The 15,630-nt window shown below is 47.8% G+C and overlaps 2 protein-coding genes across 4 annotated transcripts; both read right to left on the minus strand.

Moving 5' to 3' along the window:
• On the minus strand, window positions 1-11,440 carry srebf2 (sterol regulatory element binding transcription factor 2). Of its 3 annotated transcripts, none has more exons than XM_048992004.1 (19): window positions 10,910-11,440; window positions 8,388-8,912; window positions 7,770-7,921; window positions 7,176-7,322; window positions 6,399-6,674; window positions 6,054-6,168; window positions 5,768-5,919; window positions 5,431-5,644; window positions 5,098-5,273; window positions 4,732-4,981; window positions 4,422-4,591; window positions 4,129-4,300; window positions 3,802-3,919; window positions 3,370-3,479; window positions 3,076-3,211; window positions 2,764-2,935; window positions 1,952-2,128; window positions 1,607-1,721; window positions 1-1,538 (listed from the first exon to the last, which is right to left on the minus strand). In XM_048992004.1, exons 1-19 carry the CDS (start codon window positions 10,998-11,000, stop codon window positions 1,321-1,323), a joined length of 3,486 nt encoding a protein of 1,161 aa, XP_048847961.1. In that variant the 5' UTR covers window positions 11,001-11,440; the 3' UTR covers window positions 1-1,320. The 3 variants fall into 3 exon arrangements, with proteins under 3 accessions (XP_048847961.1, XP_048847960.1, XP_048847958.1); XM_048992003.1 differs by having other exon boundaries at window positions 3,076-3,208; window positions 7,170-7,322; XM_048992001.1 differs by having other exon boundaries at window positions 7,170-7,322.
• A 118-nt stretch (window positions 11,441-11,558) lies between these two features.
• Window positions 11,559-15,101, minus strand: LOC125718292 (uncharacterized). The gene is made up of 2 exons (XM_048992049.1): window positions 14,970-15,101; window positions 11,559-13,806 (listed from the first exon to the last, which is right to left on the minus strand). The coding sequence occupies exons 1-2, from the start codon at window positions 15,031-15,033 to the stop codon at window positions 12,098-12,100; spliced, it is 1,773 nt and encodes a 590-aa protein (XP_048848006.1). The 5' UTR covers window positions 15,034-15,101; the 3' UTR covers window positions 11,559-12,097.
• Window positions 15,102-15,630: the final 529 nt, after the last annotated feature.

Raw genomic sequence — 15,630 nt, forward strand, 5'->3', positions numbered from 1 at the left:
TTGAGTTAAGACTGAGGCCCAAGTGAATGTTTATTCAAGATTTCACCTTGGGGGAAAAAATGGAAAGGTGAAAGATTCGTGCTAGGTCCACGTTTGAGCAAAATAATACAATTATACTGTATTTAAAAAAAACAAACTTCCTTCCTAATGTCCTTCAAAAGCACGACTCTTATCTGCATGATAAACCTACCGAGCCCTAGACATCCAGCACTGCTACTGTACCACGAAAAAGTCAACTTTGCATTGGAAAACAAATCACCATTAAACCACGGCATTCAGAAAAACAGGAAAATTTATGACGACATGGAAAGAATGACATGGAAAATAATAATAATAATAATAGCATTAAATAACATATAATTGATGTAATAAAAGTTTCAAGGAAGTTCTTGAAGCAATAGCCACACCCTAGTGGAGGGGGAATAAAAAAAAAAAAAGACAAAAAGCAAAACGTCTGAAAATTTTAAAGCTTGGTCTCCTCCTTCCAGAAGAGGGCACCAGCCCCCACCGCTTCAGGGCTTTCACGGACGTCTGGATCACCGTAGGCTCGTTGTCACACCTCCAGCCCTAGCTAACTATATACAGCTATTTACAGATTGGGGGCGCTTGTGTAACTATGCTTCTGCTTGACATATCAATGAAGCTGGAACTTCCCTATGCTATTTTTAAATTTTCATTTTTATATTGGTACAATAGGCCTAAGCTCATAGAACTACAGTAAATTGACACTATAAATTAGAATTTTTTTTTTTTTACCTGTCCTATGCCAGATCTCATGGTCCTGTGTTTGCCTGTATCACTATATGAGGTAGGTATACACAAGTACTGATTAAAGATCCATTTTGCGACACAAACATTTTACACGGCACTGTCCCGATCCTTAGACGAACTGACAGCTTATTTAAGGCAGAACCCTTTACTGGCCACCAAATATCTCTGTCAGGTTTATTCTGGCTGAACAAGCCAATAACTTAACAGGGTAAGTATCAGCAATGCAGAGAAAGGGCTCTGCTGCCGGTGGAACAAAGCGCACAGGTCAGCGAGCGGAACGCCGCACACTGAAGGCTCTGCAGGGATGGCCAGTGTTTGCCCTTTGAGACTCGGGTCTGAAATCTAGGCCCCCAGTGCTTGAAAATAATGAAAACCGTATATACAGAGTGTACACATGGATAGAGCATGTCGTACGTGTTTAACGTGGCTTATGGTGACGTAACAGTGCTGCTTTCCGATGTGAATGTCTGTAAGCGTCAGTGTGTAGTTGGCGCGTAGGTCTCGGCGGGTGTGTGTGTTGTTTATGTGGGCATATACACGTCTCCTCCATTAGGAGGCAGCGATGGTTGTGCCGCCGCCGAGCCGTAGCAGGATCTGTTGGCAGTCCTGAAGCGAGCGTCGGTCTCCCACACGCTCCAGCGTGCGTCGGGCCTCGGCCAGCAGCCGCGCTCGGTGGCCGGGCGGCGTGAGCAGTGGCAGGGGCAGGTGGCGGCAGGCCAGCAGGATGGCGTGGGCTCGCTCCCGTTCCCCAAGCATGCAGTCGCCCTCTGGTGGTGGAAAACATGAATTATTCAAAAGCAGATAGGCAAGCAGTCCCCGGGGGTGTTCCACTCACCTGCCCCACAGCCACGGTTGTGGCTGCGTCTACGCAGGCTGAGCTCCAACAGCTGGTGCGTGCGGGTGGGGCTGGCCCCCGCCATCAGCCGCATGGTCGTCTCATGGAGGAAGAGCTGCAGGATGAAATGAATTCAACGTCTTCATCATCATTATCGCTGCTCTGCGGCAGGCTGTGTCCTGGCTCATGGGTAGGACAGCAGTTACTGAAACATTCTTACGGCCTTCCACACAATAACCACAGTCCCTGTTTTCTGAAGTGAAGTATCACCTCAATTTCCCAAATTCTTTAGCAGCTGTGCTCCTGCTAACAGTTCACAGCTGAAGGTGTCAGTTCTCGACATACCTTGTGCTGAGCCTGTCTGTAGCACTGGCCCAATTTACGCAGAGAGCTCAGATCATGCTGAAATCCTGCCAGCTGGGAGCTGGGGGCGGGGCCTGGCTCCCCATTAGCTCCGCCTCCTCTCTGCCATAGGTTGGTCCTCAGGGTCAGCAAGAGGTCACATACCAGGAGCTCCACCCCCTTACATGGATGAAGAGACACGAGAGAGACATTAAGTGAACGTGCAGCGATGAGCCAAGCATGGTGATTAGAGTCTATGCTGTACGGGGGTGGGGGGTGGGGGCACAGTGTGTGGGGGGAGCGCAGCATCTCAGGAGGCCTCTGTACTGCACTGCAGACACATTGCACAGGCCTGAGGAGCATGCAATGCAACTACAATGCACCACAGCCACCCCCCCCAGCCTGCACCACCCTTATTCCCCCCGTCAGCTGGTCACTGAGCCCCTGTGTGTGCAGGTCAGTCACTTAAAAAGGTAGATAATTCACAGGAAATTCAGACAACGAATCAAACAGGGCAGTGGATCAGTACTGTACAGTAGTCACTTCACCGCTCAGACAGTACACACTAGCGGGCAAAATTGTGGAAACACCCAGCATTTTTGGCATTACACTTCAAAAATTACACATTATTGGCGGTAACGTTTATAAACAATCAAAGAATGGATGAATAAACAAACAACTGGAGCAACAGTTGAATAAAGTTCTGCAGTCTCTGAAATTTGGAAGTGTTTCCACAATTTTGCTCACTGTAGGTCCCACTGGCATATACCCAGGCTCACTTTCCCGCCCCCACACACACGCCCCCCCGTGCGTACCTTGTTGAGCCAGCCGGCACTCTCGCCCAGGGGCAGGGAGATGCTGGCCTGCAGGTGTCCGCTGGACCGCTCACAGGCCGCCAGGGAGCCCGGCCACGCCTCTCCCTTCTGGGCGTTCAGGCTCATCTGCACGGCCCGACACAGGTGCTGCACGGCTTTAGGGAGCGGGTGGCTGCGAGGCGGCATGTCGCCATGGTTACGGTCCATGGTACGACGGTGCACATGCATGTGTATGGGTCGCCGTTTCTAACACCGCATGTATTTAGTTATACGTGTGTATATACACATGCGAGCACGACGTGTGCTACTCACTCCAGTGTATGCAGGGCTCTCGGCATACGCTCCGCCTCGGCCAGCAGGGACCTGACGGCCTCGTCGTCACCCTGCAGCCAGCACGCCACAGCCTCTAGGACCAGCGCCCACCAGCGACACACGGGGTCTCCCACTGCTTGTGGCAGGGGCCAGGGTGAGCACACCAGTCATGGAGAGATACACCCAGAATCATATTTACCAAAATCAAGGGTTAATATTTAATATCCCTTCAATGCAACATGATCCTGGGACGGGATAGGATGAGTGTGCGTCTGTGTGCCTGTGGGTACAAACCTGATGCCCTGCCGTGGCTTGCAGGGGGAGGGAAGGGAGGGGAGGGTGAGGGAGACTCCTCTGTGCAGCTGTTCAGTAGATGAAGAAACTCCAAGGCGCTGGTGAACTCGCTGTGGGAGGAGAGGAGCTTCACCATTTAAATGATTAAAGTCATTAAAAGCGTCACACACGGGCATCACACTCTCTCAGAGACACACCCACAGGCCCTGCCTCCCAACCTAGCTGCCCCTCCTCCCCACGATCATGCTCCGCCTCCCAACCTAGCTGCCCCTCCTCCCCACGATCATGCTCCGCCTCCCAACCTAGCTGCCCCGCCTCCCCACGATCATGCTCCGCCTCCCAACCTAGCTGCCCCTCCTCCCCACGATCATGCTCCGCCTCTCAGCCGAGCTTCAAAGCTGCCCCGCCCCCCCGAGCTGACGAAGGCGTTACCCTGTGCCCTCTTGAGGCTTCTGCGTCTCGGCCTTGGTGTGTGGCTGGATCAGTGAGTGCACGGCTCTCTCCAGCAGCTTCTCGCAGAAGCAGCGGTGCAGCTGGGCGATGGGGTCGGCTGCGTGGGACAGAGGGATCGGGGCGGGGGCGTCAGCATGGCGTGTGGTCCAACGCTCCGCTTCTCTGAGCGACTATCAGCTCAGAAGGTCCAGAGCCCACAAGATCAGATTATAGTGTAACAGCTGTAAGTGCAGCATGTTCAGCAAATGATGCAATTTACTGGGAAACGTTACAGAAACATAATAAGGATGATTAACCATAATGCACCTGGGTCTCTCTGGGAAGTATAGACACCCTCTTGGCTGCCAGACTTCACGGACCAATCGCAGCTCAAGAAGAACTGCCTGCCCAATGGGGTGAAGAGCCAGCGCAGCCAATCAGGGGCCTGCCTGGAGTCTGACTGCCAGGCCAGGCTCTCAGCACAGCTCAACAGGTAACCCTGAAAAGGGGATGGGAGAAGAGGAGAGAGACAGACAAAGAAGACAAGCATGGAAAAAGTGTTGATGGAAAGAAAACGAGAAAGAGGGAGAGGAAATGGATGGTGGAAAGGACTCGCTTACAGGCAGGCAGGAGAGGTGGTGGCCCAGCACATTACGGAGCGCGATGGCCGCTGTGACGTAGATCTCGGCCTGCTGGGAGGGAGGCACCTTTCCCTGGGCGCTCTCACTCAGGTTCACCGCGCTGAGGGACAGGGACAAGCCCCAAAGGCCACTGCGCTGCGGCAGCTTCCCTGTGCGGGGGAGGGGGGACACCTGCCGTGAGCCGACCATTAATTGCCGTTTACTCCTTTGAAGGTAGATTTCCCGGCTCTCACCCTGATCCGTCTGCAGCATGCAGAGTGTGTTTGCCGAGTAACAGGACAGGACTCACCTGTCAGCTGCAGCTGGCTGAGTCTCTGGTACACCAGGGCAGCATCCCGTGAGCTCGTTTGTGACTCCTCCCCTTTGTGCTTCCCACCAATCTGACGCACCAGCCAGCCCAGGGGGGTGGGCCGGTGCAGGCAGTAGCGAATCAGATTCCAGGAGAGGGAGCAGGCCAAGTCGAGGCTGGTCGCCGGAGGGGCCCTGGACAGTACAGAGAGGCAAGTCTGCAGGCTGGTGGCTGCGGCTGTGTAGTCACCCTAAGCAGTTGGGGGGGGAGACAATCACTATTAAACTGATGAAACAGAGCTTCAGAAGATCAATATAAAAGCGGATATCAAAAGACTCTGCATAAAGAGGCAGCCCCCCCGCTCACCCTTAGCAGCTGGAGGTCGGCCTGCTTGCGGTGCCTCCAGAAGCAGACGGACTTGGGCGAGTGGAGCGGCGTCACCGGCTCCCACAGGTACAGGACTCTCACGCAGCCCCAGACGGCCCCCACGCCGCTCAGCAGCCACATGCTGATCCAGGGCAGCAGCCACCACAGCCACACCGCTGCAGGTAGTTTAGGGACAGAAAGGCGTCACAAAACCCATCATCCCGCTCTGTCGGTTCCAGGGACTTCAACAGTCCAGCAGCAAAAACTGACCCTAGCTTTTACCGTCGCCAGTTTCTATGGCATGATGACAGAACCCGTCAACGAGGCGCTCACCAAAGCTCTGAGTCTGGCCAGAGAGGCTCAGCATGGTTCTGGAGGGCCCGTGTCCCACACCAGCAGGGGTCCACTGGGGTCCACTCCGGGCCTCGGGGCCCAGAAGCGAAGGCAGCGGGTTGAGAGACAGGCAGAGGAAGGTGAGAGCACAGAGGAGGATGCGGGAGCGGTCCATGACCCCCACCGAGGCAGGGGAGTTGGGCTCACTCTTCATCTGCAGGCAAAAATGACAACGCTCAGCCGCACATTCCAGCACCCAAACACACACCCGCCGGCGGCTTCCTCACAGCACCAGCTCCATGTCCCTCTCAGCTCCACCAGCAGCCCCGGCATGTACCTGTTCATGGTCCAGCAGAGGACTCCCAGGCTCCGAGTCGACGCAGTAGGGGGAGAACTGGTGGGGAGACCCTGAGCCCGAATCCGAGGCAGGTGGCGACATCATTACCATCTCCGGTTTCATCTCGGTGTCGTCCGTCAGACACACAGACTCTGGAGCAGGAGAGAGGAGAGCATCTCATCATTCGACACTCAAAAGTATCTAATTTCACTTTAAAAACACAGTTATATGGGACCCACAAGTGGGCCAAGTACATTACAAGACACAGTGAAACACCAGAACTTACTGTTTTTCTGATTGGCCATCTTGAGGGTCAGATTCTCTTGTCGGAGCTTATGATTGGTCTGCTGAAGGTACTTTATATAATCAATGGCCTTCCTCAGCACTCCTGATTTGTGCATCTACAAAGAAAAGGTGCACGTTAAATCGGAGAAATACAACAACCACTTCAGTCAGAGAAATACAAGACGAGACAAATTTGAAGCTTATTTCTTTAGCATTCACGCTACTTAAATTCCCAGTTCCATAGATGTCTCCTTACACACATACAAAACCCCTACTGCAGAACTTCTGACATGTTTTAAAACAAAGTTCAAAGCCTGTATCATAAATATCTTCCCCAGTGACCCACCTTGGCATCGTTGCCCATCACTAGGTCTCTGAGCTCTAGGATCTTGTCATTGATGGAGGAACGGTATCTCTTCTCAATAATGTTGTGGGTGGTCCTCTTCTCGCCCTCCTTCATCCCAACTCCCGGCCCCATCCCTGGCACCGCCCCTTGGTCTTGTCCGACCCTGCCATTGGTTCCGCCAACGGATGGCCCAGGCGACAGCTGCTTGATTGGCAGCTTGTCTCCACTCCCCATCATAACGGGAAGTGTGGTCAGAATGTTGCCACCCATCAGAGTCTAGGTAGAAAAATACTAGTAAATACTTTATCAAAAAGTAGATTAATCATCCATCAATCCATTTTCCAAACCGCTTATCCTACTGGGTCGCGGGGGGTCCGGAGCCTATTCCGGAAGCAATGGGCACGAGGCAGGGAACAACCCAGGATGGGGGGCCAGCCCATCGCAGGACACACTCACACACCATACACTCTCACATGCACACCTACGAGCAATTTTAGCAACTCCAATTAGCCTCAGCATGTTTTTGGACTGTGGGGGGAAACCGGAGTACCCGGAGGAAACCCCACGACGACATGGGGAGAACATGCAAACTCCGCACACATGTAACCCAGGCGGAGACTCAAACCCGAGTCCCAGAGGTGTGAGGCAGCAGTGCTAACCACTGCACCACCATGCCGCCCCCGGTAGATTAATCAGACACGACACAATTAAGACAGGTGGAAGAACTGAGCATGAGTACAGGGGGAAGGAATGACAAGTAGAGCAGCGTACTGGGACCTGCAGGGCCGTGGTCTGGATGGGGGCAGTCAGGGTTGTGATCCCAGCTGGATTCTGCACTGTGGACAGAACCTGGGTGCCATCGGGCTTCAGGGTGGTCAGAACCAGGGAGTCCGTCTTTAAAATCTGGGGCTGGTGGACCAGAACCTCAAGGAAAGACAGAGGGAATATAAAACTGCAGCAGAGAATGATAGAAAGGAAAACTTCACAGGAAGTGGTGTTTGGCTCTGAGGTTAGGGATCTATTCCAGGGATCACGAGGTCCCAGGCCTGAATCCTTTGGTTGGAAGAGTGATCATTTCACTGTGGGGCCCTTGAGCGAGGCCTTTAATCCCAAATAGAGCTCCACGGGTGTGGGACAAATGACTGACACTGTGCTGACCTACACTCACCTCCACACACCCGTCTCACAGGAGAGAAAAACTGAAGAATTCGTACGTACCTGAACAAATGGTAATAAAGTATCTCAATAACTTCGGCGTCAGATCAAGAAATGGCTTTATTTTTTGCAATCTGATCCAGGGAAGCACAAATTGAGTATTTTTATCCAAATATCACACTTTTTCAAACAAGCACATGGTGCGGCTATACTCACTGGAACTTGCTGCGACACTGTATGTACAGTAGCGGGTGCCGTCGAAAGCGTCTGTATGGTCTGGCCGGCTGACGTCAGGACACGCTGGTGCTGGATCGCCATTGGCTGAACCTGTGGTGACGTCATGATGCTCTGCATCTGTGGTTGGAGGACTGTGGTCAAAGGGAGGGACAAAGTTAAGCATTTCGTACTGGGAATTATACAGGTAACTGTGCAGCAATTTACTACATGCTAACTCTAATTACAGAAAGAAATTTATTTCTCAAAATAAAACTTCCAATGTATGTGCGATGCTCACGTAAAGGAATGCTTGCTTGATTCTATCATTTGGGTTTCAAATTCTTACTATTTCATTAATTCTTTACATGAATGTTTTACTTAAAAACTACTGGTTGTTTCTAATGTAACATATATATTTTGTAAATTAATGAATAAACTAATATTTTTTGTTATGGATCCAATGAATTTGCAACATTTTTAGTGAATTAAGCAAGCATCCCAAGACTTTCTATGAGTGCTATACATGCAAATATTAAAATAAAATATGAACTACGATTGGAATTAGAATATCATTGATGATAGTAAAAAATTTCTAAATGAGAAAAAGCAGGGATTCACCTTGGAAACCAGGCGTGGGGCCCTGGTGGCAGATGACAGGGCTCTGAATAAAGCGTGAGGGTGAGGCGCTGGTCAGGGCTGGGGCAAACATCACGGCCGGGGCCTGTGTCTGCACCGGCAGCACATGGCTTTGGGCCTGCACTGAAAAGCCTGGGGCCTGTACTCCCAAAGTCTGAACTGCAGAGACGGTCGTGCTCTGCACCTGGATGGGCTGTGTCTGCTGCTGAGGCTGTGGCGCCACCTGCTGGATAGGCTGGGGCCGTGGCTGAAGCAGGGGAGGAGCACGGGCCTGGGCCTGGGGCTGCACAGGCGTCTGGGGAGGCGTCAGAGTCACAGAAGGGGGGGCAGCCATAGGTGTGAGGGGAGCAGGGCTCTGAAACCCCATATTCCCCGGTGTTTGGGATGTTGGGGGGGCTTCCAGTGGAGCCTGAGAGGCGGGGCCATGTTGGAGGGAGCCAGGTGGTATCTGATCCTCGAAGAGGTCGGGAAAATCGCCCACCTGGTTGCTAACAAACTGTAGCATCTCTGTGGGGGGAAACACAGGAGCACCGGCTGTAATCTGACTGTGCCACCCGTAGGTACTTACAGAAGACTTAATCCCTGAAAATGTCACTGAAAATGTGCTTAGTTCAAAATATGAAATGTGCCTTACACATGGAATTCTCAGTAGTGCTTTTTAGAAACTCTTGATATAAATCAATTCAATATCGATACAATTCTACCTATTCACTAAGATTAAAACTCACAAAATAATTAACATGAACTCAAAGGTAATGCAAACTCAAACTTTGTTTTTGTAAGTTAACTAACATCTGCCACCAAATAAGCATTAAGTAAGGGAGAAAAAACCATGCACTGCACAAGTAGCAAAGAGATGATGCTATTTACAGCCAACAGGGTCAGGGCATTCCGATTTAGAAAAAAACCTCATCATAGCAACAGGGCAGGGTAACACTGACACTCAAACAATTCAATTGGCCTCTCAATGATAACACTCTAAAGTGTAACAATACGGTCTCTATGGCAACACAGTACTGGAACACTGCAATACACCCTACATGACAAAACCATCAAATTGCCCCTTCACATTAAGACTGATGCCGTCACGTGACGTACCCTCCACAGCAGTACTGGCACTGACTGAGAATTTTCAGGATACCTAACATGTGGCGATGAAAAATATGAAAAATAAGGGGTCACTATGGGCGCACCAGCTGTGCAAGGCAAAACTGCTTGTCATATTTTTTTCCCCCCCAATCTAAAGATAAAAAGACACAAAATGCAGTTACAGCCATAGTGATTAGTGGAGCTGCTTAATCACATCTGACTCTGGGTCATGTTCAGTCTCAAGCTGGGAAGCTGGGAATTATTAATTCAAGATACCCAGAATCACTGCCGGCGTGATGAGATGACAGCTTTCACAAGAAAGAAAGGGTATCCTTGAACTCCAGGTCATAACCTTGAATGGAGAGTGACTGAATTACCACTCCGTTATTAATCGGCTACCTCATATTTCCAGAGGGGAAGGTCACTTAAGTGGCAAAAAAGTCACTTTCCAGGTCATGGTTTAAAAAACAGATGCGAAATTCAAAGTTAAAAAAAAAAAAAACTAAACCGATACAGGGTACTAATTTTAAAGAAAATCACATCTTTTGTTGACTTTGGCAACAAAAGAAAATTATATAACGCGACGCCCCTAACACAGCGGGACCCTTTCGGTTAAAAATAGGGGGGAGTTACTGAGAGGTGTGTCAGTGGTGGAAACTATTATTCACCTTCAGTATTCAATAAAAGCATGGTGAAACAAATCTGCACACACAAACATACATACATACGGGGGCTGCCCAGAGTTACAAATTACTGTACGAAACGTATTACTACTATGGAAAGTAATTAGCAAAGAACACGTCAAATGTCATGTTTTCAAATGTAACCTCCGAGTGCGCGAAAATATAAAAAATATAAGGGGCAAATATACTAGATGATGTCAAATATCGAAATAATGCCTGGATTTGTATTACGGATTTTATAGTTTCCATGTTGGTTGTGCCAGTTTAACATAAATATCTGCCACTTAACCAACCGGTTTGACAGACACCATCTGACAGGATGCTTGATGTGTGCAGGACATCTATTTTGTCAATGTTCTCCGCTGCAGTTTGTAAACAAATTGAAACCGTGTAATAACATACCGTGCACTACAAATACCTCGTATCAAAATAGCACCTATATAAATCTAATAAAGCTGCCTGAGTGCCTTAAAATAGGACATATTCACGGAATAATCGCGGAAGGTAACAATCTATAATACTGCATCCACCTCAGGTCATCGTTATACGATCAACTGTAACATAAGGAAGCTATAATATTGCAGTTGACAAATATACGCTTCTCGACTAAACTGGCAGGTGACGATCGAGTCAGAGGACATTCCAGCTATCGGATCCCGGATATGGGCTACTTTGATCATTTCCATTTTCAAAACAAATATTACGATTTCTTTAATAATAGTCATCACCCACCATCAATGTCACCGAGGGTAAATTCGTCCCCGAGTTCTGACAACGTGGGGTCCATATTTTCCATTGCCGAAATATACTCCCCACCGTCCATCCTCGTTTTCTTTCACTTCCCCGGTTGCCACCAGAGATTTTTTTAAAGGAAAACCGTGGAAGTCTGACGAGAAATTAACAATTTTCTATGATTTGTCGAAATGTATAAAAAAATAAAAGATCCCGTGCCGGGAGAAGGCGAGAATCTCTCTTAGTAGTTCCATTTACAAATTAATGGAAGCCATTTTGCTTTCCAGCTGCTACGTCATTTACAAACACACCAAATTCAGCCGAATTTCTGATTGGTGAACTGTTGACTGTTGTTGCTCTAAGACCAGGGACCACCAACCAATCAAAGCGCACTTTATGCCATGGTCTGATAGTACGTCACTGATCAGAAGCTTCCGTTTAATTTTACTTTGCCACGCCCAACCAAGGAGATCCCCGCCCAAACACAGAAGAAACGCTTCATGTTCGCGGTCAAACTTTAACCACAGTTTGTGAAAATGTGCGGATATGTGTGATAGTTGACATTTAACGTTTTTTTTATTGTTATAATTTTAATATCATAATCACTCTAACAATGACAGTGAATTTTAATACGGAACCTTGCAAAAAATATATTAACAAATGTTTATTTGTTTGTTCATAATACACAAATTACCACACATTAATTTATGCATACATAAAACCATATTTACAGCACGATAGCTTCATAAAATAGTGAATATTATCAGAATAGATTGTTTTATTATCAGAAAAATTGTTTTGCTCAGTTTCTTTTAAAAAGCTCAAGTTGTACTCAAAAAATTGTTTTACTAAAGATGTAATCAGAAAAGCATAAATTGTTTATTGCATAAAACACAACAAAGCATTTCCCAAAATTAGACTCCAATATAATATAGTAAAAAAATCTTCATATATTTAATTTAAAACCGTATTCTTGTGGTTCAATCAAGAAAAGTGGCTAAAATTTGCAATCACACAAATTATGATTCTTATGATAATTATATATTAATGACGTGGCTATCATGCTTGAACTGCACCATTTTAGATATCTCATAAAATGCAGCATTCATAAGTCTTTATAAAAGAAACTCTGAATCATACAACTAATGATGACACCCAAACCAATAGTAAGTTTCTGGTCCAGAATCTTTATTTTTTGTCCCAGGAGAACTCCCAAGACGTCTTCTCAACGGTACTAGATTCTGAGGGACCAGTCCTCTGCCTGACCTTCTCCTTAACAACCTTCACCACCAGCCCCCCGGCCATAGCGATCCCTGCAGCCACCTTTCCGATCTCTGTAGCTGCAGATATGATTCGATCGAAGCCAGTTGCCACCCTCCCACCAGCCTCCGCCATGTTGGCTCCCATCGGCCCCACCACTGCTACTGCCTGAGCCTCTTCTGCCACCATTAGTGGTCCTGTCATTTCTACTGAGCCAACAGCCTGCGCAACAGCGGAGTTAGCCAGTCCCACAGCATGCACGCCCTCTGCCGCCACAGGTGCTGTGGAGCTTACAGCTGTGCCACATGCCCCCAGGGCTGCCCCTGCTCCTAGAACCACACCCACACCAGCCGCTACTCCCACCGCCGTAGCTCCCATCACTCCGACCTGCCTCAGTGCCTCTACGGAGGCATCCAGTGGAGTTTCAGCATCAGCTCCCACCAGAGCACCCACCGACCCCCCGAAAACCACCCCCATCGCTGACCCCACAGCCATGACAGCAGTGCCTGATGTAGCAGCTACCACTGTTCCAACTGCACCCCCCATGCCCACCACCTGCCCGACCAAAGCGGCACCCGTAGCCACGGCTAGGGGAACTGCGGCCCCGCACACAGCGCCCACGAGCACTCCTGTGGCAGCAGCTGCCACCAAGATCTTGATTTTATCCAGGACCTTAGCTGAATGGATGGCCTCCTTCCTGAACCTCCATACAGAAGAGTCTGGAGATACCATCTGGCTTTTAACCCCTTTCCTCCTCTTCCACTGCCCCTGCCTTTCCTCTTCACTATCTGGAGTCACGGCTTTAAGGTCATACTTCCTCCTCTTGGCCCCATCCATGAACAGCCCCTCCATAGACTTTGCTGCCTCTTGCTCATTCATTAGCCTTTCCTGCTCCTCCCTGATAACTGTTTCGGCTTCCCGAAAGATGTTTTTAGTGTAGCACCCTCCTCCGTTAACCTCCACCATCCGCTTCACCTTCTCCAACAAGCCCCACACTTGCTCTCTGTCTTCAGGTTTCCTGTTGTTGAGGACATGGTATCTGCGCCCACATCTCTCTAGAAGTGACTTGAGATCCTCTGGGGCAGTATCTCTCAGGTATTCCTCAATGTCCATCTCCTCCAGGTCATCTCCCCTTGTGAACACAATCACGCTGTGATTGAGTATTGCCTGCTCCCCAAAAGTCTGCTCCACCTCTTTCACTGCCCTTGCCTCATCTTCTGTGTATCGGCCCAGCTGGATCACTACGAGGAATGCATGGGGTCCTGGAGCCATCTGCACCACACACTTGGCAATTTCAGTCCGGATATGCTCCGCATCAAAACGGGTGTCTCCAAACCCTGGCATGTCCACCACTACAACCCTCTTCCTCCGCTGCCTCACACCTCCGCTTTCCTTCTCTTCTCCTTCACCATATTCTAGGATGCCTTGCTCACAAGTCTGGGTCACGGAGCTGGCACTGAGTTTTGACAGGAAGTGCTTTTGACCGAGGATGGTGTTGCCAGAAGAACTCTTCCCTGACCCAGTTTTGCCAATCAAAACTAATCTGAGCTCTGTCATTGTGGGCTCATCCTTATCCTCAGTGTCAGATCCTGTTTTGTTTTCTTCCTGACTTGGTTCTCTTTCTTTTCTCCGTTCACCTGTAAGAATAGCAAATAAATGAGAGTCATAAAAAAACTAGACATAATAAATAACAGCCCCATTCCCCTCCCCATTTGATCCCTTTGCCCCCAACCTCTACAATCTTTAGTCTCAATGTGATCAGGTTCAACTATTCTGCGTTTGTGACTGTTCTGTCATGTGCTGCCACTAAAGGATACTGCTTCAAATTTGGTGCAATACATTTAGGGTTACTGTCTCCACAAGATCAAGCGTCTTCTATAGCTGCCATTTCCTTCCTTTGCTGCCACCTAGCGCCGCTGCTTCAATTCTGGTGCAATTTGTCTTGAAATAAAATCAGGTTTAGATCTTCATCCATATTATGTTTTTGTCTAGTGGTAATAAGATCCATCAACTACTTATCACATTCACAATGTCAAATGTCTTTAGTTATCACCCTTTATTTTGCTGTTACTACGGGATTTTGCTTCAATTTTGGTGTGATTTGTTTCAACTTTATATGTTGCAAATCGCCACCTATACAATGTGTCTGCAAAGGTTGTAAAGGATCCGTCAGATACTTTTTGAGTTAACACGCTAGCAGCGGCTGAGGGGGATCAGTCCCCAACTATATTCTCTTTCCAAGAAATATAGTTCTTTGTGTTATATAATATTTCGTTATAAGCCACTTAGAATAAACGTAAACAGATTAAAGAACACATCGATAATACGGCTTTGGTTACTCTTGCTGTCGATGACTCAAAGTTGGCATTGTGTCACTTGTATAGTAACAGAAGATGGTTGTTATAGCATTTGATAGCCACGTATACGGACGAAGTTAGCTGGTATCTTTATAGTCCTCTAAACATACAGATGAAGGTCAAACATCGAGAGCAATTGTTCACCAGAAATTTCTGCAAACAAATGGGTACTTTTGTTCAGCTACGTCAAAACAGAAAGTTTTTACTGTGCTCCAATTAGACATACTGTACTGTTCGACTCCAGACTATTGTAAAAGAATTCAGCGAATCTGCATAAACGGCGGTCAGAATGCAGGCTGGATAACTGGCTATATTAATAATTAGTATATTATCTTGCAGCATTCATTTTTGTTTACGTTTTGATGTCGCTTATCAAACCGCACTAGCTAGCCAGCTAAGCAGTCATCCTAAGAGTCAAAATTATACTCGCAGCCCTGACTCACCGTCTCTGTCACACATTACTTCTAATGTGTCATCTTCCCCCGAAAGTAAAGCCTGAATATCCATTTTTTCTTCCGGCGAAATATTAATGGCGACCTGTCCCTGTACAAAGGGGTGTACCGGATAACCCGCAACGAAACCGAAACTTAAATTCGTACATAAGAATCTTGGGCACCACCTAGTGGTTGATTTTGTCATTTTAAAACCTCCACAAGTCTATTAAATTCATTTTACATAACCTGGGATCATTCCATTTTAATTCAACAAATGGCCTTTGCATTACCATTTTTGATGTTGATTATATTTCGCATATGAATTGCACCAACTTTCCAGACCTCAGGAATATTTATTTAAAAAATCTCTTCACCAAGGTTTGTAAAAAAAAGTCGCAAATTGCATTTACTATACTAAATACTACTAAACTTGTGAAGAGAACTAATGTACTATTTAAACACTGCCCTGTTATCGTTTTTGCAACCCACTATGAAAGGTGATGTTGCAAAAGATTTTTTTTTTTTAATTCACAAAGACATTTATGAAGGTAGGTGTAATTCTCATACTAAATTCAATCAGAAACACTTTCAGTAATTTGTTGAACTAAAGTGGAATGCATGCTCAAGCATGGCAAGAAACATTCTGGTTATTAAAATGACTGTACAGAAT

Source organism: Brienomyrus brachyistius, chromosome 22 (genome assembly GCF_023856365.1).
Source record: "Brienomyrus brachyistius isolate T26 chromosome 22, BBRACH_0.4, whole genome shotgun sequence".
Classification (NCBI taxonomy): domain Eukaryota; kingdom Metazoa; phylum Chordata; class Actinopteri; order Osteoglossiformes; family Mormyridae; genus Brienomyrus; species Brienomyrus brachyistius.

Excerpts from the sequence above, each read along its gene's own strand:
- srebf2 (XM_048992001.1), bottom strand. The coding sequence starts at position 11,000 with ATGGACGGTGGGGAGTATATTTCGGCAATGGAAAATATGGACCCCACG. Across the intron at positions 7,922-8,387 it reads CCCCACGCCTGGTTTCCAAG|TCCTCCAACCACAGATGCAG; the intron begins GTGAATCCCTGC and ends CTTTGACCACAG. Across the intron at positions 1,539-1,606 it reads CAACCGTGGCTGTGGGGCAG|AGGGCGACTGCATGCTTGGG; the intron begins GTGAGTGGAACA and ends TTCCACCACCAG.
- LOC125718292 (XM_048992049.1), bottom strand. The coding sequence starts at position 15,033 with ATGGATATTCAGGCTTTACTTTCGGGGGAAGATGACACATTAGAAGTA. Across the intron at positions 13,807-14,969 it reads AGTAATGTGTGACAGAGACG|GTGAACGGAGAAAAGAAAGA; the intron begins GTGAGTCAGGGC and ends CTATTCTTACAG.